Below are 27,062 nucleotides of genomic sequence, written 5' to 3' on the forward strand. Positions count from 1 at the left end.
CTGTGCTTCCTGATTGGAAGGCAAAGAGGTTGAGACTGTGTCTGACGTGGGCTTTTGAAACCTCAAAGCTCACCCCCCAGTGACACACTTCTTCCACTAACGCCACACCTCCTAATCCTTCTAATCCTAGTAAATAGTTCTATTCCCTGGTGACCAAAGCTTCGAGTCTGTGAGCCCGTGGGGCTGTCACTTTTACTCGTTCCTTCGTGCAGACAGTTCTCATCCTGGAATGCCGGTGTCCTCTGGCAGAGCTTTCCTCACTCCCCTGTGCAGGCACGCTGGGGACAAGGGCTTCCCAGCACTCGTCTGCCGTCTGCAGGGTGTCGTGGCTGGTAAAGAGGCCGACAGTGTCTTTCATTGCGTCAGTGCTGTCCTCCATTTTCTCCCGTGTGGTTCTGCTTAGATAAGCAAGAGACATTGTCCCTCTTGCTCTGCACAGTGGCTTGTTTTCCTTTGGCTGCTTTAAGGTTTTGTTCTTGTCAGGGATTTTCAACAATTTGGTTATTTTAAGAGAAATTATTAGTGGGTCAAAGACCAGACCAGACTAGCTGTATGCGCTCTATGAGAACAACTTGAGGGGCTGGAGATACAGCTCAGGTGGTCGAGTGATTGCTTCATGTGCAGAAGCACTAGACTCAGTCTATAGCACCATATATTCAAGACTTAAGTCCTGTCACTCAGAGGTGGAGGCAAGAAGATGAGAGTGTCAAAGGCATTGCCATCATTTACACATGGAGTTCAAAGCCAGCCTTGGCTACATGAGACCTAGTCTCAAGGGGGGTGAGGTGGGGGTGGGGCTGGAGAGATGGCTCAGCAGTTAAGAGCACTTGCTGTTCTTCCAGAGGTCCTGCACTCAGTTTTTCAGTTTCTAACACCACATCAGGTACCTCAAAACTACCTGTAACTCCTTCAGGGCATTTGATGATGCTTCTGGCCTCCACAGACAACTTACACATAATCCACATACAAACAGAAACACACGCAGAAATAAATGGATGCACAAACCTATTGGAGATGTAAAGACATTTATAAATAAGAAGTTAAAGTTGAAGTGGTAGAGCGCTTGCCTAGCAAGTACAAGGTCCTGGGTTCGGTCCCCAGCTCTGAAAAAAAGAAAAGAAAAAAAAAAAACATTTAAAAAAAAAAAAAAAAAAAAAGAAGTTAAAGTTGATAAGGCGGTATATGCCTGTAATTGTAGCAGTTGGGACTCTAAGACAGGAGGACCATGAGTTTAAAGGCCAGCCTGGGCTGCATAGCAGGAACCTGCCTCAGGAACCCAAGGACCGGGATTGGAAGAGTGTACTAGCACGAGACCTAGGCTGGTTCACCAACACCACTACCACCCAGGAAGAAGGCTGAAATCTGTGTTTCTGAAATTCCTGTGTTGGACCTGATGCCTCCAATACTTTAGAATATGGTTGTGTTTGAAGACTGGGCCTTTATAAGGGCGATTAGGATCAGTTGAATGCATAGAGAATAGGCATTAGTTCCATGTGACTGGTTTCCCTAAAGGACAAGATCAGGCAGGTAAACATAGATGGCATGCTTGTAAGGTAGAGGAGACGTCATCTATGACATAAGCTGGGGAAGGGGCCTGAGAATCAAAACAATTCTGCCAACTCTTCAGCCTCTAGACAGTGGGAAATCTCCATTTAAGCTACCCTGTGTATGAAACTTCATTATGAGACTCTTAAAAATTATATCCCATGCCATTACTAGTTTAGAGTAGCTGCATTAATTTCATACAGAGCAAACTGCCAACAAGGAATATTATCAGGATAAAAAGGTGTGGTGCATCGTGATGAGCAAAAGACAGGTCAGTCCCTAGTGTGTCAGTGCCTAATGATAGCACCAGGACATACCAGATGAGGAGGTGCTAGATCTATAAGGAAATCAGTGAGCCACTGTCAGAGCTGAAAAGATCAGCACCCAGTCATGGCAGCAGCAGGCAGCAGACTCAAGGAGAATAGTTAAGCTCAGCAGCACGGTCTCAGCTGACGTGGTTATCCTCTGCATACACAATGATTCTTCCAAGCTCCCATGGAGCGTTCGTTCACCAAGATAGAATGCATTGGTCCTTAAGCTCAGCTTAACAAATTCAAAATACTAGGTATATCCAGCAAGATGGCTCAGCAGCTAACAAGCGAGGCTTATTGACAAGCCTGGCAACCTGAGTTTGATCCCTAAGAACCCCACAGTGAAAGGAGGACTGACCTCTACCCATGCCATGACACATGCGTGCTTATGTCACACAAACGAGCAAACGTAAGAGAACGTTAAGAGCTAGAAACACGCAGCGTGTGTTCTTATGCACACCACAGTGGAAGTAAAGCACTGAGCAACCAGAGGAAGGGTAGTAGGTGTAGCCATGAGCCATCTAGCGCTTTCAAATAATACACAGGACGAGGAGAAATCTCAAGAGAAATTGAAAGGGATTTTGAATATGAAAATAAAAATATAAAATTTGTGAGCTATGGTGACAGTAAAGCTTAGAGAAAAATTAATAGCATGGGTTTTTGCTTTTGTTTTGTTTTTTAAAGAAAGAGACATGTTAGGACCCATGAGATAGCTTCCATCACGTGGTAGAAAAAGAAACTGAGTTAATTCTACAGGTTGCCTTCCGTCTCCACATACTCGATATGGTGCAAGAGCATTGCGCGCATGCGCAAAAACATAAAAAGATGACCTAGGGCAGGACAGACTACAGTGAGAAACGGTTCTCAAGGCAAAACAACTAAAATGAATAAGGAATCGTTTTGCTTTGCTTTGCTTTGACTTTTAGGGGCCTGTATGCCCAATACTCAAACAAAATGTTCCCACACAAGCTCTCCCAATGACCCTCACCCTACCACGGATCCATTTATTCCCAGTACATCTTTTAAATGTCTTAGACGTCGTGGAGAAGCTGGCTAAAAGGACCATCTTCCCTTCACGGGGCCAGACAGGTTCTGTACACTAGTCCTCTGTTTCCCCTGTTCCCTTCTCTGTTCTGCATCTCCCTGCTGTTTCTGCCGGCTCACTGCGGTGCAGCATCCTGGCAATGGGACCAGTCACTGTCACCCTGACAAGTCTCTCCTCACTAGCCCCCTCCATTTTTCCTACTTCTGTTTCCACTTCTCTCTCAACCTTTCCAGAAAAGTTGTTTTCTTCCATAACCAAATCATTTGTTTATAGCCCTCCAATAATTATTTTCCAAGACTCTTCAAGAATAGAGGGCACTAATTGCCTGATCCGTTGCAGCTAATCAAGTTAAGACTCACCCCTGCTACATGACCAGAGGACCCCCTCTTCAATAGACCCAGAACTACCCCTTTCAAGAAGGACCCTCCTCAACAGAAAACACCCCTGCCCAACATCCTCTCAGAGTTAGGAATGGTAGTTCCCTGCTGAAAGATCACACTTCCCAGGTTCCCTGCAGACCACTGAGGTCCATTCTGCCCTTATAAGAGGCTGCATCCCACATTTCTCATAAGTATCTTGGCTGTCTGCATGCTTGGGTGCCAGAAGTGCCCCTCACTATAAATAAACACGCTCCCACCGTCAAAAGGAAGGGAAAAGAAGAGACGCATACATACACACACCTGTAACCCCAGCACTTTCCAAGACAGACAGAAGATTGTTGAAGCTTACTAACCGTCAGCTTAGGCTCGGGTCAAGGTTCAGTGAGTTAAAACAAGTAAACTACTTGATGAAACTGAAAGTAAGCCAGGGTTAATGGCTTACACTTGTAATCCCAGCACTCAAGGAGCTGAGGCAGCAGGAGGATTGCTCTAAGCTCACCACCAGTGCGATTTATGAGACCCTGTCTCAACACGAGAGAGAGAGAGAGAGAGAGAGAGAGAGAGAGAGAGAGAGAGAGAGAGAGAGAGAGAGAGAGAGCCAGCAAAATAGTAATATTAAGAAAACACAGGGTTGGGGATTTAGCTCAGTGGTAGAGCACTTGCCTAGCAAGCACAAGACCCTGGGTTCGGTCCCCAGCTCCGAAAAAAAGAAAAAGAAAACACAACTTGCTGGGTGGTAACTCAGGGTCCTTGGGAGGCAGAGGCAGGCAGATCTCTTGAGTTTGAGGCCAGCCTGGTCTACAGAGTGAGTTCCTAGATAGTCAAGGCTACACAGAGAAATCTGGTCTCAAAAAATAAACAAAAAAAAAAAATTGTATTTGACTTTTTTTTCTTCAGGGTTGGGGGTAGAATCCCTGTGCCTCCTGCACACCCCCCAAGTATCTTACCAAAGTTTTGTATCTTAAGGTAGTGGTGTCTTTTTAAATGTAATGTCACTGGGGAAGGCGTGCATGCCTTGGAGATCAGAGGCCAACTTTATAGAGTCCGTCATCTCCCTCTACCTTCACGTGGGTTCTAGAGATTGATGTCCAGTCACTAGAGCTGCAAGGCAAATGTTTTAATCCACTAGCCATCTTCCCACCCTGTTGTTGCCCCTGCTCGAGCAGAGCATGGACTCGAGCTTATGTGTCCCTGAGGCTGACTTGGACTGCGGTGGGGGTGATAGGTACAGTGTGAAGGCTGACTGAGCACTTGAAGGTTGGTGTACTCTGTGGTGCTGCAGCTTACAGTGCGGACCTTTTACATAGTAGGCACTGGGCCGTGTGCCCAGTGTTCAGTTCATGGCACCCATCTCGACAGGCAGGCTCCATGATTACAGTAGCACCAGATCAGCAAAGGATCTGGGTTTAATTCCCAGCACCCACGTGACAGCTCACAACTGTCTGTAACTATTTCCAGGCAACACATAATACAAACAAAACACCCATACACATAAAATAATTTTTTAAAAAAGTCATTTGTAAAAATCCAGTGCCTACCCATGGTAAAACTCTAAGCAAGCCAGGAGAACTTGCTCAACTTCATAAAGAAAACAAACTTAAACACTTAATATCACTGGAGATTAAGCTAGGGTTTGAAAGATTGTCGTATCACTGATGGGAAAGCTTCTGAACTCTTGTCAAGTGGCACCGCTTTGGAAGCTTCTTGCAAGCATCTACCAAGGACACCCCTCTTCTGTGGCCACACAGTTCTGCTGCTTGAGAAGTGAGTGCATATTTCCAACAGAACCATGGAGGCTGGAACGGTGGTTCAGCAGTCTTGAGCAATAGCCATTCTTACAGCAGCTCACAAGTAGCTATAATTGTGGGGGCAGAGGGCAACCAGGGAACTGTGAGCACTGGACAGACATGCGGCACACAGAGAAACACGTAAGCAAACGCATACAATAATAAATGTTTGAGGTGTTTAGGGTTAGAGACTGAATCTCGAAATATAGTTCAGGCTGGCCTCAAACTGGTGATCCTCCTGCCTCGGTTTCCTAGGGCTGTCATCATGACTGTGCACCATCACAGCAGCTCTATCTCCATTCATTTATTTATTTTTGTTCTTTGGCGGTTTTGAAAGAGGGTTCCCTGAGTCCTGGCTGTCCTGGAGCTCACTCTGTAAACCAGACTGGCCTCAAACTCACAAAGATCCTCCTGCCTCAGCCTCCCGAGTGAAAGCAGCTTTGTTTATAATAAAAAAGAAAGTGAAAAGTCCATATGTCCATCAACAGGAGGGTAGACTAACTGTAGTATAGCCATACAATGGGATATTAGCCACTAACCTTATAAAGGGATAAAATAACTTTTTACTTGTAGTAACAAAAAGGAAAAAAAAAAAACATTGTTCTAATGTTTGACTAAAATAAGCTAGGCATGGGGCTGGAGAGATGGCTCAGCAGTTTAGAGCACTGACTGCTCTTCCAGAGGTCCTGAGTTCGATTCCCAGCACCCACATGGTGGCTCACAACCATCTGTAATGGGATCTGATGAAAGCTACAGTGTAGTCATGTCATATATATATATATATATATATATATATACATATATATATATGTTTATATATATAATTATATATATAAAATAAATCTTTAAATCTTTAAAAAGTAAACTAGGCACAAACATACGTACACACTCATATATACTACATGTGTGTGTTTCTATGAACTCAAGGGTAGGTAGTAATCAGTGATGGCATTGGAGTGCAGGAGAGACTGAGAGACTAACAGCAGTGGTTGAAAGTCCTTTCCAAAACACCTGATTTGGGCAGTGTTTGCTCCCCTCATGTGCTAAAGTAGGCCCTGACCTCATGAAAGCCAACCATTAAAATTTTGCAAGTTGGCGGGCATGGTGGTGCATGTCTTTGATCACGGTACTCAGGAGATAGACGCAGGAGTACCTCTGAGTTAAAGACCAGTCTGTTCTACAAAGCAAGTACCAGAACAGCCAAGGTTGTTATACAGAGAAACTCTGTCTGGAGAAAAGCAAAAGACCCAACAACAACAAAAAAGAATTTTGCAAATTGTCAATCATATGTGGATGGCTTCAGATTGGCCATGGTAGGACTTTGTGCGTCATGAAAATCTATAAATGGTTCTTCAAATTAAGGAAGTTTTTTTTCCCTAAGATTTGTTTTTATTTTATGTCTATGGATGTTTTGCCTGCATGTATATCTGTACAGTACAGTGTCCTCGGAGGCCAGAGGATGTCAAAACCCTCTGGAACTGTAGTTACAGATGGTTGTAAGCTACCACGTAGGTGCTGGGAATCGAACCTGGGCCTCCAGCTAGTGCTCTTAGCTACTGAGCCATCCCTCCAGACCCAAGAAGGTTGGTTAGCATACATCTGCCAGCATGTCACTTCTTCCTGCTACTCACCCCTTGACTTCTGATGGTCAAGCAAAGGAATTTGCATGGAGATAAAACAGGGAGGTACCAAGGAGCTCTCTCTTCCAGCCCAGTAGGTACCAGGGAGGTGCTAACAAGCTCTCTCCTCAAGCCCAGTAGACAGTGACAAACCAGCATCCTCACTGCCTTTTTGCCTGGGTAATAAGCATTGTTTCCTGTGTTCCTGAGATCAGTTGTTGCCCAATAGTTGAGTTTTCCATTCTAACAAGGGTGAACTGTTTCCTGTCTGTGTTTGAAACAGTGAAAGAGCACACCTGAGCCTCCCATAGGCTCCTGCAAACAAAGGGGCTTTGATTTTGAGTTCAAAGTCTTACTCTTTTTGTTTCTGCCTCTTTAGGAGCATTCTGGAAGAGTTTTCCGACTCCAGTTTGACGAATTCCAGATTGTCAGTAGTTCACATGATGACACAATTCTCATCTGGGACTTCCTAAATGATCCAGCCACTCATGCTGAACCGCCCCGCTCCCCTTCTCGAACATACACCTACATCTCCAGATAAATAACCCGACACTGGCCTCATAATTGCCCAGGTATGAGAAGAAGTGTACAGGCAGCACTGTGTTGGCTGTGGGTGCTGTCACCCTTGGAGGGTTCTCATTCTCTGACTCTCCCCCATCCCTGTACACAGGAAAGCAGAGCTGACAGCCCAGTGAGCACCACTTTCACCAAGTAGCCAGCTGCAGTTCTAGAAGATTCTTCTTATATAGCAGTACTAATTGTAATCGTTCCTTCAGTACAATTTTTATGAAAGTAAGAGGACATCTGGGCCAGTTTGAAAACTAGTGAGCCCTAGCCTGTCATTTATAGCTCCTAGATCAAGACCTACAGGGAAGACCCTCTCCATCTAACTCTCCTAGTGTGACAGGAGACAGCTCTGGCTGTCTATGCCACAGACGGCACACAGCTCTGCCTTGGTGGTCTCACTGGGAACAGAAAGTGGCTTTCTTGTTCTACTCTCTGCTCGTCTACAGAAGAACACCTGGCTTGTTTGGTCAGCCCCAGCAGTTATCGTGAACTTGGTCCTTGCCACATCTCTAGCGCCTCTCAAAGGCAGGGAGGGCCAGACCGAACACACCCATGTAAGAGTGTGTTTACATCCACTGCCGTCACCGGTTCAGACATGTTGGGTTATTGGCTTTAGGAGCTTAGCACAGCCTCTAGGGAGCATTGCCTCCTCGTCACTTCCTATTCCCCACACTTGCCTCCGTGGTTACCGCAGGTGATCCTTTCATGTCACTCCTGCACCTGTCAGTCTTCCTTGGGGAGTGATCTGCCTCAGGGGGCCCTCAGTTTCTCTGCTGTCTTAGAGGACACAGTTGCTCACCACTCCTTAGCTCAGTCACCCTGGCCGTGTGCCTGGGACTTGTGGACTCACAGGCTGTCAGGCCCTGCTGAGGGAGGGAAATGAGCACAGGTCTACTCACCGGGCTGCGTGAAGATAGTGTTGTGAGGTTCTTAGGACATCACTCACCAGAAGCCCTTTGTAAAGGTGACCATGGCTCACCCTTTTGTAGTCACCAGGTACCGTGTCTGCTCTTTTTGCCAGTGTTTGGTTTTTTTCCAGTGTAAGAGCATTTTGCTGTTGGGGTGAAGGCCCCTTGGGTATTGACTGCTTGGCCTGGCTCATGCTAAACACCTATTTAACCACAGAAATGCACCCCTAACCCTCACCGTTACCATCCTTCCTACCTTTGTTTATATCTGTTTCCTCCTTTCATGCCCTGAGAGCCTGGCTTGGTCTTTTTTGACTCATCTAGGCTCTCTTCTTAGGCTGTCTTCTGTGTCTCCATGACAGTAGCTCTCACGTCTCCATAGGTGACCCAAAGCTTTTCTCTCCAGGCTATATTCCCAGAGGCCATGTACCCCCTTGAAGGGACCAGAAGCACTGTCAGTGACCCCATGTCAGGGATCCTCAGGCTGAGCCCAGCCAGCTGCCCTGCAGGACTCACTTGTAGGTGCAGCCTCCAGAGCTGCCCCTGCCTACTCTGCTGTTCCACAGATCAGGGACAAGCATGGCATTGCCCCGGCCATTGGTCACTCCTCATCTTAGGACAGCAGGGTCCCTCTATACAGAACTCCAAGCCTTTCTCATTGACAGCCACATGAACATTCTTTTTTTCTTAAAGTCAGTAAAAAGTACAAGGAAAGGGGGTACTGACTGTTGGCTGTGTTTTCTCACAGGACTCGTTAATGTTGCAGTATTTAACATACCTGCCAAGACCAGGATGAACAACAACAATCAAACTCCCACCCGGATTCCTGGACGGATCAGCGAGGAGCAGGGCTTTGAGACTCCTGTTGGGACACAGCCGGTCAGCAGCCGACCAGGACGGTCTGCTCGGCACACCGGCTGCTTCAGTGCTGCTATCAGAAGATGTCTTTATCTTGTGTGAATGATTGGAACTTTCAGGCCTCCCTCCCCTTTCCTTCCCCCTTCCTCTGCACCTGTTTCTCTCCCATTGGGTTCCAGACAAAGATGACTTATAAATATATTTAGTGTTTTGCCAGAATCTCTCTTGCTTTGCCATTAAGCAGAAGAACTAGTTTCCCCATCTGGCCCACTTCTAGGGGACAGGGGCTGCAGCTTCCAGGCAGAGACTGCCTGACCTCCTCCTGTTAACTGCAGGAGTGTCCAGCATCTGGCCAGAGCATTCCAGGCCACTGCGTGGGAGGAGACAGCTGCCTACACATCTTGGAGGGGAGAGAGAGGAACATACACACTGGAAGATCTGCACCTGCTGCCTCCCTCCATTGTCTGGGTGTCTGTCCCTCTCCCGTCCTCCCTACTCCATCCGAGCCTGAGAAGGTGTGTGAAGAGAGCCCCTCAGCTAGCATGAGGTGGATCACCTAGACAGTGAGACACTCGGAAGAGCCGAGTGCATCCTTCTCTCCAGCCTGGGCTTTTGCTGCAAGTGACCAACCTGGGGCAGCAGTGAATTTGTGACCTTGGCTCTGGTCACCGTTGCAGCTTTCTCTCCTTCCCTGTGCCTGGGGAGGGACACAAATGTCCTGAGCGCCATCAGTGCTTGTGTTTGCTCCGAACTCAGCAGTCTCCTTGGTTCCATGCAGAGTGGAAAGGAGCTGCTGATCGCATTCCTCTCATTAACAATTAGATGTGGAATAAAAAGCATTGCGCTTCATCTTAAATCACTGGCGAGGCTAGGCCTGCAGAAAGGCCTGGGTCAGCCAGCACCAGGCACTGCCACACTCTGTACTGTGGCTCACATTTGTCCCCTCAACCGCGCCGGAAAGCACCCAGGTGCCCGTGGCTGCCCACATGAGCACAGTGTCTTAAAGAGATGGTCAGGAGAGAAGCCGATTCTCGGGTTAGGCCACTGAGCGTCACTGCCTCGCACTGCAGGTCCGTCCTTCCTTCCTTCTGCCTCTCCCAAGCCAAGTGCTTGCAGAAAGGCAAGGCTGCCAGAGGGGATCAGGGTGAAGCTTGGCACACAGGGTTTATTGATAAGCAAAAGCTGCCTTCTTTTCCTTCCTTTCCTTCTCCCAGCCTTATTTGCTGTCCACTCTCCTCAGCCAGAAACTGGCAGTCACTGAAGACACAAGCGACTGCACATCCACAAGGGCAGAGCTAAGCTGGCCATGTGCAGAGCTGCACTGAGCCTCTGCCCGTAGATTCCAGATGAGACGCTCATGGCCAAACCTGGGAGTACTTGAACTGAGAACCAACTTAGTTTCCCCACAGCTTACCTGGTCCTTCCAAGGGCTGACTCAGGCCACAATGCAGCCTCAGCTTCACTTGGAAGCCAAGAGGTCGGGCTGTCATTGCTGTTCCTAACCATGCATTTGAGTTGAAGAAAACCAACTGAACAAGCTGCTTAAAATAGAATGGGGGCCCGTCGTCCCAAGCTGTCATAGATAGACCACCTTTACCTGAGCAGGAAGTGTGTATGGGGGTGGGGAGGTGCGTCACAACTGGCCTACAGATAGACCGCCTTTCCTTGAGCAGGAGAGGGAGAAGAGGGCATCTTTATTCTCTGCTTTGCAAGTGACCCCTTGCCCTTTGTGTCCCCTAGTGAACGCCATTCCTGCTGAGTCAGATCACATGTGCACGGATTGCCTTCCCTGTGTTAGCTGCAATCACGAAATATTTCTTCACAGGCGTTTCTCCTTTCCCAGACAGCCATGTGTTGCGGAGAGTGGTCGGGTTAGCCACACTGTGTTCCTTGTCTGTTACGTTGACTATTAATGGTGAAGGACTTTGCTGAAAAACAGGTCAGACATGGAGAGACCTAAGCTGCTTCAAGAAATGGTCTAATGGCCATAACGCTACTAGCCCTCCAGTTACATGCTGCTTTAAGAAGTAGGAGCAGGAGGATGTTGCCTAGCCTGCGGAGGCCCTGGGTTCGATGCCCAGGATTAGGGGAGATGTGGGCACTATTGCAGACTCAGTGGTGCCAGGACTGTGCTCTCCTTCCCAGGTTCAGCTAAAAGTGTGCTGCTCCGAAGCCAGCTGGGAAGTGTGGCTGCCCATTGTGTCGGGCTCGGGGGTGGACCCTGCACATTCAAGCCCATAGCTTGGTTAAGCTTTTTCTCCAGATCATCCTCCCAACTGCTGATGGAAATGGGAACAAAGTTAAGTGGTCTGAGAAACCTGAATCACTCACATTTCTCAGCTCTGGGGGTCATTTGCCAGTTCATTGTAGAAGAAACAATCAGGTAAGGAGAAGTTCATTTCCAGAGAAGGTGAACCTCACTTACCGTCTCTGCATGATTTCAGTGGGAATTGATTATCACTGATCCCCAACTGGGCTAGAATAAATGTAAAGTTTGACCTTTTTAAAAAGAAAAGAGAAACAAAGAACATCTCAACACACTTAAAGGAATAGGAGGCAAGAAGCTGCAGGTGTCTGTGGCTCTGAGATGAGCGTCCCTGGGGTCAGTCTCTTTTTTACTAAAGTCTTCTTTCCAATGTAAAGGCCGAAAGACCTTTCCTACTGACAGGCTGAAATCCTTAGGCAGATGAGTACGTGCACGGGTGCCTGCTGGAGAGTGTGGCCTCTCGGTCACGCTGACAGTGTCTGGACAAGGCCAACTCATGCCTTGCTGCTTGTGTGGTTGTGAGTGTGGTTGACTGTGCGTGGGTGCGTGTGCGTGTGTGTGTGTGTGTGTGTGTGTGTGCGTGCGCGCGCGCTGCTGCTGTTGCTGCTGCTGCTGCTAGGATCGTCCTTTCCTTTGAAGTGCAGTTAGAAAGTGGGTGTGAATTATGGATGGAAAGCCTTTTACACTTGTCCCTTGGCTAAATTCTTTCTGATTTGTCCTAACTTTAGAGACAGAAACTGTTTGGAACTCTGTTGACAAGTAATAAAGTCTGGCTCTCGGTAGCTTGTTTGGAACTGAAAATGACATTGAGGCCCCTAAATCATTCTGTAAGGAAAAACATGTAACAATGCGAAGCTGCAGAGAAGGCCTCTGTGCCACACTGGCCTTTCATTGCCAGCTCCTGGTCTGAGTGGAGTTGATGTGCTTGTTTAGCAGTTGTCTAGAGTGCAGAATACTGAAAATGATTAGGCCATGGTAGTGTTCATTACCTTAGTGTCTTCCTTTTGAACTAAATAGTGATACCTTCCGGACCTGAGTCTGAAGCAGGTCCACTCAGAGTAGTGCAGGCCAGTAGGCTAGGCTTGCAAACGTGTTCTGAAGCATCCAGGTCCTTTCAAGTGGAGATGAAGCACGCAGGTACCCAGCCTTGTGACTGCACTCTGTGGTGATGACCAGTGTACAGTGGATCTTTGGTCCACACTAATCTCTACTCCCATTTGGTTACACTCAGCAGTTTTGAATGCACCAGAGACTTCTAATAGGGTCAGTCCTAGACTCACACACATGGCCTCTAGCAATGTACAGCCTGCTTACCCACACTGAGCACAGTCTGTACGGGAGAGAGCTATCCCAGGAATAAAGGTGAGCTTTGTTCTGTCTTGAAGCTGTAATTCATGGGTGATGTCAGGATCCTAAAGCCACGGAGAGAAACCAAAGCAGCAGCACCATGGCCGCCTGCTTGCAGGTGGGATGGGCCACCCAGGACCCAGTGCTGGCAGCCCTGCCTCAAAACAGATCCAAAAAAAAAAAAAGGCCCAGTACCTGTGGTCTGAACTTCCTGGAGACAGTTGACTTCCCAGATATTCACTTTCTCAACAAACTCAATTATCTGACTTAGCTTCTAAGTAGGGGGTGGGGACAATACGTGTTACCTCCCTTCCTAAGCCTTTCCCTTGGACATTTAAGGAAAGACCCACTAGGTTAGACCTCTGGTGTCAAGGAAACTGATCCTTCCCAAAGCAGTGATCCTTAAGCCCAGCAAACTGACTGAGGCGTTGAGTGAGTGCCAGCCTTGGGACAAGCCTGGGGACAAGTGTGACATGGGACAGCCCTGGGGACAAGTGTGACATGGGGACAGGCCTGGGGACAAGTGTGACATGGGGACAGCCCTAGGGACAAGTGTGACATGGGGCAGGCCTGGGGACAAGTGTGACATGGGGCAGGCCTGGGGACAAGTGTGACATGGGGACAGCCCTAGGGACAAGTGTGACATGGGACAGGCCTGGGGACAAGTGTGACATGGGGACAAGTGTGACATGGGGACAGGCCTGGGGACAAGTGTGGCATGGGGCAGGCCTGGGGACAAGTGTGACATGGGGCAGGCCTGGGGACAAGTGTGACCTGGGGACAAGTGTGACATGGGGCAGGCCTGGGGACAAATGTGACATGAGGGCAGGCCTGGGGACAAGTGTGACATGGGGCAGGCCTGGGCACAAGTGTGACATGGGGCAGGCCTGGGGACAAGTGTGAGCCAAGGGGCTTTGCTTGTGTGCTTTTGTTTTCTCCAGTGCTGAGCGCTCTAATCTTTGTGATTGTGTTATGGTGATGTGCAGTCCATGTACCAATATCTTCACAAGTTAGGATGATGGTAATAGTGTGTTTTGGTTTTTTTTTTAAATGTTTGGGAAAAAAGTAAATTACAAATACAAACTTAAAGCGCATTTTCTAAGTGTCTTTTCTCTTTGACCCAACATCCTAAGGATGGTTGAGCTTTCCAGCATACAGATCAAAGAAGTACACAGTAAACTTATTCCTTTCAGGAGAAAACCAGATCAAGAGCCATTTATAGTGGCTCAGACCATTCGTCCCAGCACCCGGGAGTCGGAGGCAAGTGGATCTCTTGAGTTCAAGGCCAACCTGGCTAACAGTTCCGGGCCCTGTCTCAAAAGAACAAACAAGGTCCAGCCAGTTGTGCATGCTGTACTTGGGAGGTTGAAGCAAGAGATTTGTGACAAGATCCTACCTTAAAAAGATGGAAGGAAAAAACCCTAAGATCAGGACTGACATAGAGAAACAGAGTCCCTGGCATATAAGTCATTTTGTGCTGTGTCACGCTGGCCCAAAATGAGGTCTAAAGTGTAAGTTGCTCTTCGCCGTGGCACACCATACACGTACCTTGAGTCTGAGCCGTCCTCAGCTGTGTCGGGTGGAGGCCACTCCTCTCTATCACTTGTTCACTCATAAACCACTTGGGGATGATGTACCTAGTCTTTTCCCTTGGCTGTGGCTGCCTTGTCTTACCTAGATAGTTACTGTGGCTCCTGAGGTAGACTTGGTCTGTGGTCAATGTCACCAGCTTCCCCTGGAGCTTAGAGAATGGTAGTGTAAGGTCACCTGCCCTTGTTTAGGTAAAGATGCTCACAACCATGTCTTCTCCCTTAACAGGCAGCATCCCAGAGAGTCGTAGGGTCAGGGTGTCAGCAAACATCCCTCTCTTGCTACCAGCAGCTACTAGGTGAAGGCCTGAGCACTCTGGCTCCCGAGCCCAGGACAGAGACTGAGGCCATGAGCCTAGACCTCAAGCCCAGTGTCAGACCCTGTCCCCAGGTGGAGCTACAGGGCCTGCTCCAAGCAACAGCCCTTTGGCGTCCCTTCTTAAGGCTAGGCAGTGGTCCCTCTTTAAACCTAAGACTGGGCAGCCATCAGCAATGACTAAGAAGAGACGTTGCTTCTTCCTGATTGGCTCTTGCCAATTAAGAGCATTTTATTAGGCTGCTAATTAAAGGCACTTCGTTAGCAGCAGGAGAGGCCGGGTGGGTGCCTGGTGAGATGGAGCTGAAGCCAGGAGAAATTGTTTTCCTCCCCGTGGAAGCAGAGCCTCTCAGAACCCTGTCAGTCCCCCAGCCTTTCCCGCTGCGCCTACCACGCCCCTTGCTTTCAATTAGTAGCTCTGAGGGGAGTGAGGTCATTACCAAGCCCAGGTCCAGAGCTCTCACCACGACCTCAGGCCACAGGAGGCCTTGAGGAGCCATCCAGGTCCCCAAGCACCTCCTCCAAGGAAAGAAGCCAAGCAGCCCAAATGAAGGTGTCCCTTTACTCTCTGTGCCTCTAGCAAATGTCACGTGGTCCCCATGGCTGAGGCTGCCCCCAGCAGTCACCTAGTAGATGACAACAATGTAAAGTCCCTCACCAAGAGGCCCATGTTGCATAAGGCATGACTTTTCTATCAAGAAAAAACACCCCCCCCAATAGCTTTGCAAGAGTAGGGCCCCCATGGCCCTGAGTGACTTCAGGAGGAAGGGCTGCTGACTGCAGGAACTCCATGTGGTTCTTATTTCAAGTGCTGGGAATAGAACTCTGGGCTTTGCACATGTCAGGAAAGCGCTGTAGCTCGGAGGGAGCCATGTGCATGACCTGAGGTCACTGTGCACCTGAGGCATATCCCCCTGTGTGGCCCCAACTAGGCTTCATTCAGGCTTCCCACCAGAGAGGAGGACTTGGCTGTGACCTAGCACATGGGGGCTGGAACGAGGGGCCATCAAGGACACCCCTCTCCAGAGCTCCCCTCACCCATTCACTTAACTGCAGAATTAGCACCAGCCTGGGCCGAGAGGGCAGATTTATGACTGGGCCCACCTCCCTCCATTTAACCCGAGGCCGGCCCAGGCTTCAGACACTAAATTAGATTTTTGACAATTAGAGAGACTAATGGGCACACAGCCATCCCCAGAGCCAGATATCCAGCAAGGCCATCTTATAATATCCTCCACTGGTTAGTCACCCTCCCCCACTGTCCTTCTGGTCATTCATGGGTGGTATCTCTCCTCCGAGCTCTCTTCTCTCTGCACTCTGTTACCAGCTTCCCTCCCTCTTCGAGCCCCTGGCCCAATGCTGGTTGGCCCTGGTCCTTTGCTCTCTGCCGTCCTGTCCTGTCCTCCTTGTCCTTCAGTTTCCTCCTTGCCTTCAGATTGTCTTCCTCCATCCTCACCTTCCCCCGGCCCATCCATCTGCAATCTGCCGTACTACCTACAGCAGACTACAAGCCCCTTGAGGGCAGGGTCTGTGCCCTGATGGCATCCTAAATTTAGTTCAGCGCTCCACAGTGCTTGCTAAGCATCACCTGAGCTGCTGTGTCCTTCCCTTGAGCCCCTGGATCTCCATGATGTCCATGGTCTTACCCTTGGGACCTTGGACAGGCCCCATCCTTGTGGCCCCTGCCCTGGTTTGGGATGGCTCCCCTACCGCACTGGGTCCTCAGCTCTGGCCAGCCTTAAGCTGGGTGGTAATGAGATTGCAGTAAGTGGCGCTGGGGGGAGCTGCTCACACTTACTCAGGCAGACTCATAGCTCTGTCAGGCTGATTGGTCCTGAGTGGAAGCACAAACGGCCCCCCATGGACACGCTGAGATTGGTTATAAAATTACAAGCATTTGTCCTGCTGTCAGTGCCTCCCCTCCCTCCCCTCTGCCTGCCTGCCAGTTCCTGGCTCCCCACCCGTCCTCTCTCCCTTGGGGCCAGTCCCCACACCCTAAAGAACTGGCCAGGGGCCACCAGATATAAGACTGAGGCCACCAACTCTTCATCAGTATGAACACAGCTCCAGCCTGTCTCAGGTGACCTGATCCTGTGCTCAGGGTTCCTAATCTCTGAGTGTGCATGGGACCCCTTAGAACCCTCAAAAGAAACAGGGTCTCAGTACCCCTCCATGGGACAATCAATATCCTAGGCAGAAAGGAGGCGTGGTGGGTAGCAAGTGTATGCTGTGTGGAAAGGAGGACGCAGCAGAAGCCAGGCTGCTCTGAGGACTCCATCTCTCCTCTGCTCAGGAGGCCAGTCACCGACCTCAGCTTATGAAAAGTCAGCCTTCAGGAGACTCCCAAACCTCACACAGCCTGTTGTGGTCTCAGAAGTCTGGGCCAGAGCAAAGTCCAACATGGCCCAGCAGAGCCTTGCTGTGCTTCCCAGCGAGCAGTCAGTCTCCTAGGCCCCTGCATACAACCCCTTGGGCCTTGGCCAGAGCCCAGATACCCCTAGAATATATGCCCAGACATTCTAGACAACCCTTGGGGCTTCCTGTGGCCTCCGGTATCAGCAGGGCCTCACAATTGGGCTTGGGTAATGATCTTACTTCCCTCTTCTGATGACAACAAGGGCCCTTGTCCCTGGGACCCTGGCCTCAAGATCTACTGACCAACCTTGATACTCCAATCCAGACCTTGGTCCTTGGCTGTACCCCCAGTTCCAGCCTCAGTCTATCTGGGTGTCCCAGGAGTTCTGTAGTCAGCTTGGCTCCCCAGCTCCAAGGAGGAAGTTATGGGGGCAGCCTCTGGGTGCTTTCTCTGCCACTCATGCATTATCCTCCCAGAATGCATTTGCTGTAATTACATCCTTAATTAGGGTGGTGATGGTTCATTGTCCACCAACGATGGTGGAGCAGGGCCTCCTGTAACCATCATCCCTGCCTAGGTCCACTCTCCTACTTAGAGGACGAGAAGGGGACCAGAGGGCTGATTGTCCTCTAAGTTCCAGCCCTGGAATAGGCTCAAGGTCTGATGTTCTCCTGGATCCCTATGAGTTCCCAACAGGCTAGGGAGACCTAATGCCTCCACCCAGGGTTCTTATAAAAGGCTGCAGATCTCCTACTGGCCACCAGATGTCTCCTTGGTCCAACTGGCCAGGCGGTGCCTTCTCCAGACTGATGTCTCCACCCCAACAAGGTGCTATACCACCCTCCCCCAGACACAGCATAGTAGCCTCAAGATTCCCGGCTTGTTGACTGGAACTCAGAGCTCCCATGTGATTCACAGCCTTCTGCCTAAGGCAGGGTCCTCCGCTGCCCCTACACACACACACACACACACACACACACACACACACACACTCACACACACAACACGGCCCACCCAGTCAGATTCCCCAGGCTCAAGGCTAAGGGTGGTAGATGTGGTCAGTGAGCAATCCGGTAATCAAGTGAGAGGGAACTGTACTCCTTACTTGTTTGGAGGCCCCACTGTGTTTGGGGGGCAAACACAAGTCCCCCAAAAGTCCAGGACGCTTGTAGGGTCACAAACTCAACTCTGGGTTAAACTCACAGCTTGGTATTTACTGAGCGTGTGACACTGGGGGAGTTCCCTGACCTCAGTTTTTCACTTATAAAATGGGGCTAAGAAGGGCACCCAACCACTACAGTCCAGGCCAACCATTTAAAAAAAAAGGGGGGGGGTTGGGGATTTAGCTCAGTGGTAGAGCGCTTGCTTAGCAAGCGCAAGGCCCTGGGTTCGGTCCCCAGCTCCAAAAAAAAAAAAAGAAAGAAAAAATCACCCAGAGGCCTGGAATGGTAGCACATGCCTCTAGTCCCAGCACTTAGGAGACAGAGGCAGGTGGATCTCTGAGTTTGAGCCAGCCTGGGTTACATAGTTAAAAAATATAACAACAACAACAACAACAAATTAAGCACCCAGGGTTGTGTCCCTGGCAGAGAAAGATGTGGGTAGGTTAAGGCTCTGTGAGGAATCTCTCCCAACACAGCCAGGCTAACAGGGACCAGGAGCCGGTAGATGGACTGCAGGAATAACTCTGCCCTCACCGTGAGAAATGGGGAGGCCCAGGGCACAATGCAGAAGCTCCAGAGGACTGGCGAGCCTCTGTCAGAAACCAGTCCACAGCTCTGCCCCGCATGTGCAGGTGGTCAGGCTGGCGCTAGGACAGACCATGGGGAGAAAGCAGGGCTCCCTGGCCTGATACCAAAGATGGGGCCTAGGCGGAAGGCAAGAGAGCTGGCCTTGGAGAGATGGCTGCTAAGGAAAAGAACTGCCACCCAATTCCAGTTCCAAGTCCAGTTTAAGTTCTAGATTCTTCTACCTTTCCTCTCCTGCCTCTCTCTTGCCAGGGTTGGGGCCCCCAGAACCCCTCTGCTCCCAGCAGGGCCCCTCTCAGGGTGAAGAGGAGGCCGGCTTGAGGGAAGAGCTACCTAGCGGTAAGTATGCGCAACATTACATATGTATATTGGAGAGTAAATAACCCCAAAAAGTGCCTTGTAAATAGAGCCGAGTTTATCCTTTATTAATGAGGCACCGAGTGCCCCGCTGTTTTAGAGCAGCGAGACTTTCATAATATCAAAACCTAAATTACACTTGCGTCTCTCATCCCAGGGACGACAGGATGAGCAGAGCTGTGGCGGCTGGGGCTCCGCTTACAGAGTGAGTAAGCAGGAAGGAACCCCTCCCTTCTCCTGGGACTGGTTGGTACCTTCTGTCTGGAGAGAGGACGGGAATACACATGTGTGCACACACACGCACATGTGCACGCACACACACACATACATGCACACGCACACACACAAACACACATATGCACACGCCAGGCTCCAGAGAGCTCCACTGTCAGACCTCAAAGTGCAAAGAGGAATGTGTGGCTCCGCTGGCCCTTGTGCCCCCGTTGGACCTTGCAGGTCACTCCCAGGCTCTGGGGCTTGAGGAACAGGATTGGGCCCATGACACTTATGTTCTGGGACCACAACACTCCCCATCGCTCAGATAGGGCGTATCAGTCTGGTGACACCCTGTCCTCACAAGCAGGTCTCCTGTGGTCATGGGTCAGGGGTGCTGCAGGTTGGCACAAGAGCACATGTAGTGTTTATAAGAACAACATGGTAGAGGGGTTGGGGATTTAGCTCAGTGGTAGAGCGCTTGCCTAGGAAGCGCGAGGCCCTGGGTTCGGGTCCCCAGCTCCGGAAAAAAAAAAAAAAAAAAAAAAAAAAAAAAAAAAAAAAGAACAACATGGTAGATAGATGACAAGGACAACGAGGCCCGCTATAACCATGGTTCTCAACCTGTGGGTCGCGACCCCTCTGGGCTCATGGGACCTTTCAATAGGGGCTATAAATCAGAGGTCCTGCATATCAGATATTTACATTGTGGTTCATAACAGTAGCAAAATTACAGTTAGGAAGAAGCAGAAAAAAATAATTGTATGGCTGTGGGGGCCTCACCACAACATGAGGAACTGTGTTAAAGGGTCACAGCATTAGGAAGATCTAGAACCACTGTGCTAGGGGAATTGGCACCAGTACCTTCTGCACTGTCGTCTGAACCCCAGCCCTTCCTGGCTTTCGGGTCAAGATCAAGCCAGTGAGTGACACCAGCCATTCACAACGTGCTTCCTTCCGGCACCCATCCTGAGTACCGTGGGGCAAGGAACCTGGGTTCCCTGGGTCACCCTATTCCCAAGGCCCCTGAGGTGGGCAGTGGGCGGGCGGGTGAGGTGTGGAAGGATTTACAAGCTGGCTGACCAGGCTTCTGGAGCTCTGGTGGGCGTCGTGTCGGATTTGTCCCATTATATGGACAGTTGAGTTTAATAGTCATTGTGTGATCACTCCAAGCCCGGCAAAACATGGCGGGGCAACACCCCCTCCACGCGAGCCGCCCGCTCCCCAGCCACACGGCCCATCCGTACAGTAAATTAAAAATATGAATCACTTCTCCCCACTGCCTCCCCAAACGCTCGTCTTGTCAGCCTCTACTCTGCCTTCATTTGTATTACCTTAATTTAATGTTAATTATGGTCTTCATTTACAAGGAACAAGCCAGCCCCGCTCTGCCAAGGGACCCTCCCCCTCCCCCTCTGCCCAGGAGGGAGAGGCCTAGGGAGAAAGGGAATTTGGGGGGCTGCAGAAGAAATAAGGAGGGGAGTCAGAGAGAGGAGAGGAGATGAGATCTGGGCCATCAGGGCCTGGTGGCCTTTCTGGGAGGGACTTGGGGGACCCCCACCTCCCCATATGCCCTGGTCTCTATCATGTATCCATTCTATAGCTACTTACTGAACACCTAGTACGTGCCAGGCAATCAGAGACCAGTGAGATGGGGGAGGTGTCTGCCTAATAAGGGTCCCCTTACCACCCCGAGGCAGAGGAACTAGAAAGCGGCATCAGGAAGATAGCCATTGCCCTCCCGGGAGTGGGCTGGCACCTGACCCACCCAGAGGGCACAGAACACAACGGCTTCTCTTTCCCTCCGAGCTCCTCTCCTGGCTACCAGTAGCATCCTTTCACCAGTCAGCCTTGTACCACTTCCAAGAGGGAAGTTCTTTTGGCAGTCTTGACTGAGTCTTTCTAGCTACCGATCAGCCTAGGCTAAAAGCCTGAGTGGAGTCAGGAGAGGAAAGGTGACTCTCAGGTTGTTTCTGAGAGGTATGGAGGAAGGGACCCATTGTCTTGGCAACCACTACCGGTCTGTCCTGTCCTGTGACCTCTCCTCAAGTCCTTGGGTCTGAGAATCCCAGCGGGCCTGAATGTGACATTTTGGTAACTGCTGGCAGCCACCTGCAGGTCAGTAGAGCCTGTGGGGGTGTCACACAAGTGCATAAAGGGAGCTGGCAGAAGCCACCTGCGTGCTGCCGCCCCCCCTCCCCAAGGCTGCGAAAGGAGATCTGCAGCTGGGAACATCTGCCTGACAAGGCCCTTCTACACAGGCTGTTACAAAGCCATCTCTAAGGAGTTCTGGTCCACATACATACAGAGAGATACGTGTGCCCCCCACAGGGCTCATCGCCCCCCCAAGTCTCATGTGTTAATGTGTATATGCACGAACGCGTGTCCAGCAGGCCCATGTGCGTGTGCCCCCCTCCCTCCGTCAGCGGTGCTGATGACATTGGCAGAGGAAAGTGATGACAAATGCCCGTTATCAGCGAACGAGGCCGATGACAAATGGGCGGGCGCCCGAGCAGCCCCATTACGCTGTAATAACAGAAGATGGATGGCCTGGCGCCCCCCCCGCCCCACCCCCACCCACCCGCGCCGGTAACCGGAGCCGATCCGGCTCCGCCCGCCGGGGAGGGAGCCGCGTTGCGGCCGCCCGCTGCCAATCCCGGCCGGCGGAGACGCCCGAGCCGGGAGCCGGGAGACCACGCGGCCGCCCGCGGCGGAGGAACAAAGCAACGCGCTCAGCGGGCGCAGGGGGCGCACGGGGCGTCCCGCCTGCCAGGACACGCAGCTGTGCACACACATGGCCTGCACACGCGCCAGCCGCCTGTGTCCTTGCACGATGCACCTGCGGCTCTTGTCCAGGCACAACCCCAACCTCGCAGGGCCAGGCACACAGGCGTCCTTTACTGCCTTGTATAGGCTTAGGTCTGCCACAGGGATCTGGGTGTGTGGCTACCAGCATAAATTCCTGCTTAGAGCCACTCGTGCCCCTCCGATTGGTGCACATTCCTGAAGCTAGGAGTGGTGGTGATATACACCTGTACTACTAGCACTAGAGAAACTGAGGCAGAAGGATGGAGAGTTCCAGGCAGCATACGCTTTAGCCAGACCCAGTCGAAACAAACAAACAAACAACAACAACAAAAAAACAAAAACCGGCATGGTTCGGTGCATGCATGAAGCCCTGGGTTTGAACTCCAGAACTGTATAGACCGGGTGCTGGCATGTGTCTCTAATCCCTGTACTTGGGAAATAAAGGAGGGAGGTCAGAGGTTCAAGGTCACCCTCAGCTACTTATCAAGTTCAAAGTCAGCCAGAAATACAGAAGAGACCCTATCTTAAAAGGGGGTTGGAGAATGGGGGGGACACACTTATATCGCAGTGCGCATGTGTTCCTTGTATGACTGCACATGCACAGTACGGAAATCTGGACGCATCCAGCAGAGATGTGCGTGCCTGTACGCAGGCCTGGCACACGGCTCCGTGTACAGTAGTTCAAACACGAACACACGGGCAGAAGATGTCCACAGCCGCATCAACAAATATTAACTGAGCCCCCGCCATGCAGGTGTCAGTTGGCACTGGAGGAGCTCTGATGATGAATAGAGCACCATCCCAGTCATCTAAAACGCTAGGCGTGCTGGAGGGGCCAGACAAATGGCTGTGAGTGAATGTAGAAGTGATTTGTGCTTTGACCCAGCGCGTCGTTTATTATGTGGGAAATCAAGAGCCTTCCTGGAGGAGACGGCCTGAAGGAGGGAATTTTTCTAGAGGAATTGAGTTCTGAGCAAAAGATAAAGAAACTGGGACATGTAGGGAGACGCGGGGCTTGGAGTCCAGGCGAGTTGGTGTCAGCGACAAGAGGAAGGTTTTCCCAGGCTCTGTAGCAGGAAGCGGGAAGCTTTCAGGGGACAGGCTCAGGGGGACTGAAGAGAGTAGAGCATCAAGTCACTGGGTGGGGAAGGCGAGCAGGGTTCACTTCCCACAGGGCTTTGCAACCCCAAGCTTGCTGTCTGAGTTCCACTGTCTCCAACTCAACTCCCTATAACTTTTAAACAAGGAACCCTAGGTTTTTATGGACCTTGAATATTGGGCAGCTAGACCCGGAGCTGGGACCCTTTAGGTTTTCAGAATGAGGTGGCACAGAGCTTTGGAGGACGGTAAATAGTGCCTGTGGCTTAGGAAAGGGGAAAGGCTGGAGGCGGAGAAAGGGATGGGTGGGGATGTAGGACCACTGCCTCGTGTGGCTCTGCCTTTGCTACTCCGAAGGAGTCCACCTCCCGTTCCATAGCTGTCCTTCATGCTCCCCAGTGTGGCTCCTGCTCCCCCAGCCCGGGGCATCCACGTGGTCTTGGTCCACTGACTGAATCTGTAAATGCATCCATAGAGTCCACCTGTGTGACAGACACTGTCTGGCACCCTCGGGCACGAGGCCACTCCCACTGCCCTGTACTGAAAAGGCAGTTCTGTCACATGGGCTTAATCTGGAAGCAGAATGTTCTTGTCTCTGTGGCTGTCGTTGGATCTCTTCTTTGGAGTCAAAGCTGACAATAGTTAAGGGGAGGTTAGCAGGGGAAGAACCAGGACCCTGGGGTGGAGGGAAGGGGAGATTACAGTTTCAAACATTGGGTCAGATTGCAGGTCCCAGACTCTCCTCAGCTGCCCGCTCAGTGAGGGCTCTTCAAGCCCCCCACCCCCCACCCCCGCACAGAATGAGGCAGGAGGTAGAAAAGCCCACACTGGCACCTAGGTTCTGCCCTTGACTGCCGTCCGAGAGGCAGGAACTCAAGGCAAACAACTGGATTGTTTAAACCTCCGCCCAGGGCTCCAAAATAAACTGGGAACCGGGGCATCTCAAACAGAGCCGAAGAAGAAATTGGCAGGTTCAAGAAAAGGAGGCACTGGTCCATTCTCCAGATAATGCAAGCAGGAGTTTAGATGCCCAGCCACGCCAGTTCTCATGCAAACAGGACTCCTGGGCAAATGAAGTGTCTGGAAAACACAGGGATCCTGGTAGCTGGTGAGGAAAGGAGAGAGTGGACACAGAGAAATGGCCGGAAGAAAAGGGACAGGGAGAAGCCGGGGCCAGCTGACTACTGCACCGCCTTCCTCCCTACTCCTCCCCAAGGCTCCCTCCCGCGTGCCTGGGAGCAATTCCAAATGCCCTCTTTACTTTCCCAGAAACAGATTTCCTCCTAGGATCCACACAAGTGGCCCTCACCTTCGTATGACCCACGTGGGGCCTCTGTTGTATGTATGTGCAGGTCCCACATCCGCTCCCACTTCAGCTGGTGTAACCACAGACCTGTCAAGATCTTGGCCTTGGAGAGCCTCCCATCCTTGCAAGGAGACTTCAGTAATGGACACCAAGCCGAGGATGGGAGGGGGTGAAGGAGGAGGGGGCGGAAGGGATGGGCCTCGGCCCTCTCTCACTTCACTTTTTCTGTAGCGTTATTGACCCGTCATTAGTTATCCGTCCAAGGTCGCCAGGCCTGGCTCAGCCATAAATCACCGCCACTGGGGCTGGGGGTGGGGTACCGGAGAAGCGAAGGAGACAGTGCTGAGCGCAGCCCAGAAGGGTCGCAGCAGACACCCGTCAGGCTCCTGGGCACTCGCCCCAGCCCTTGTGACCCTCCTTCTCGGCTCTTCCCGGGGCTGCCCCAGGTGCCTGTCCCTCGGCCACTCTCTCCGTCCATGTCCATCTCTTTCACCGCCGAGCTGCGTCTAGATAGGCTGCGCCAAGAAAAAGGTGACCAGAGTGTTCTCGGTCATCTTCCTCATAGCTCTTCCAGGTTATAACTCCCATCAACAAGAACAGAAATCCTGAAGGGGAAACTGAGGCACAAAGTCTTGGCCCGAGATGAGAGATGAGTGAGTATGAGAAGGAGTCTCACCCGATTCTCACCTCGGTCACCTCAGTCCCTCCCTACTCCAGGCCGGTGCTGCAAGGGTCTCTCCGCCCTCGGAAAGGAGTGGATCCGCGTCCGCACCCGGCGCCTCCTCTCGAGGAGCAGGACACTTTCCCCAGTGCCGGGGTCCTAAGAGGAGCGTGGCTGGCCCTCCTCTCAAGAGCTAGCCCGGCTTAGCCGCGGACCTCTTCGCTGGTCCTCGCGCGCCCTCTGCCGGCGTCTCTCGGGAAGCACGCTCGCCGTCCGGTAAGGATGAGGGCAGCATGGAGCTCTGGCATACCCCTGCTTTTGGAACACTCCTCGCACCAAGATTCCAGAAAATTCCTAAGTCTGTTCAAGACTGGAGGGAGCGAGGACAATAAAGCTGAACTTGAGGCAGGCCAGGCTCGGAGCATATGGGTCAGTCATCCATCACCTGCCACCTCCCTAGAGATCTTGGCAGGCAGGTAGGTCTTCCGGTTAGGAGGGCCAGGGGATCCTGAGACTCCAGAGCCTTGATTCTCCAAGACAGTGGAGTGGGGCTGCAGTCTTTAGCCTATGGGTGGGGAGCTGAGGTGTTCCCTATAGAGAGGAGGGGACAGTACAAGGCTTCAGGGTTCTCTTTCTGGAGTCACCTTCTGAGAGTCCCCATAAGGGAGCTCGAGAAGGCGCGGCTCAGACATGATTCCTTCCCAATTTGGTGTCTGACTGGCAGGCAGGGTGAGCTGACCAAATTCAGATTTCCTGATCAAACTGAACAAAAAGTATTCCAAACAATGTCAAGACAAGGTCAAAGGAATGGGACAGAATCCATCAGAGGCCATGAGGAGCTAGGAGTTAGGGGAAGAAGTGTCCCAGGGCAGAACTCCGAAATCCCTGTCTAGGTAAGCAGGCATCTACTGCAACTGTGAGGGGAAGGACGGGTGTTTGCCAGTATGCCTGCTCAACGCTGGCAGGCCCCGGAGTTGCCTTCACCCAGTTTCGTCATGATGGTGTACACAAGTGAGCATTCTCTCTCAGAACAGGAAGCTACTGAGCCAGACCCCGGGGTTGAGCCAGGCTTGTGGGGTATCCTGTAAAAGCCCACATTCAGGAAGCCGAGTTGACTTCTGAGTTCGCAGACAGCTGGGGATACCAGAGTGAAACCCTGTCTCAGAGCCAAACTGAACCCTGGTTTCAGGGCAGTCGGCATCAGCGTCAGCAGCTCTCTGCAGATCTGAGGGAAGAGAGGAAGGGGAGGAGACAGAGGCTCAGAGCTGTGCAGAGTGGAGCAAGGCAATTAGCTGGGAGGAGTCGCGAGCTGAGTGACGTCTATCTCTGACACGTGTTGCATGATGTGGGACAAGAAAAAGAACCTCTTTGGGACTTTTTTTTTCTTAAGATTTATTTTTTTAAATTCTATGTATGTGTGCATGTTTGTGTACAGGTGTGTAACCATGAGTGCAAATGCCTGCAGAGGCAGAAGCTTTGAATCCCTGGGGACCAGGGTTCTAGGTAATTGTGTGCTGCCTGATGTGGGCGCTGGGAATTGAACTCAGGCACACATGCTCTTGACCCCATCTTTTTTTTTTTTTTTTTTTTTTGAGACTTATTTATTTTATGTATGTGAGTCCACTGTAGCTGTCTTCAGACACACCAGAAGAGGGCATCAGATCCCATTACAGATGGTTGTGAGCCACCATGTGGTTGCTGGGAATTGAACTCAGGACCTCTGGAAGAGCAGTCAGTGCTCCTAACCGCTGAGCCATCTCTCCAGCCCTCGAACCATCTTTCTAGCCCAGGACTCAGGTTTTCCATCTGTAAAATGGAGACGTGAACCTAGCTAGAGACTGCATGTCCACATGTGGGGCTGAGCAAAGTAGGGCTTGGTGAAACTGCTCAAAGAAACCCGCTGTGTGGTGCAGGTAACTCAGGGCCCTTCCTTCCCCAAGCCTCCTTTTATAACGTGCACAGTATTAACTGGTCTTT

At 51.0% G+C, this 27,062-nt stretch overlaps 1 protein-coding gene across 6 annotated transcripts in view; it reads left to right on the forward strand.

The window, feature by feature from the left end:
- Nucleotides 1–9,239, forward strand: part of Btrc (beta-transducin repeat containing E3 ubiquitin protein ligase) — a 165,070-nt gene extending 155,831 nt beyond the window's left edge. For all 6 annotated transcript variants that reach the window (XM_032892065.1, XM_032892067.1, XM_032892069.1 and 3 more), the window contains 2 exons: nt 7,067–7,259; nt 8,911–9,239. In XM_032892065.1, the coding sequence (XP_032747956.1) occupies nt 7,067–7,228 (162 nt within the window). In that variant the 3' untranslated portion in view covers nt 7,229–7,259; nt 8,911–9,239. The remainder of the gene's footprint in view (nt 1–7,066; nt 7,260–8,910) is intronic.
- Nucleotides 9,240–27,062: the final 17,823 nt, after the last annotated feature.

This window comes from Rattus rattus, chromosome 2 (genome assembly GCF_011064425.1).
Source record: "Rattus rattus isolate New Zealand chromosome 2, Rrattus_CSIRO_v1, whole genome shotgun sequence".
Taxonomy (NCBI): Eukaryota; Metazoa; Chordata; class Mammalia; order Rodentia; family Muridae; genus Rattus; species Rattus rattus.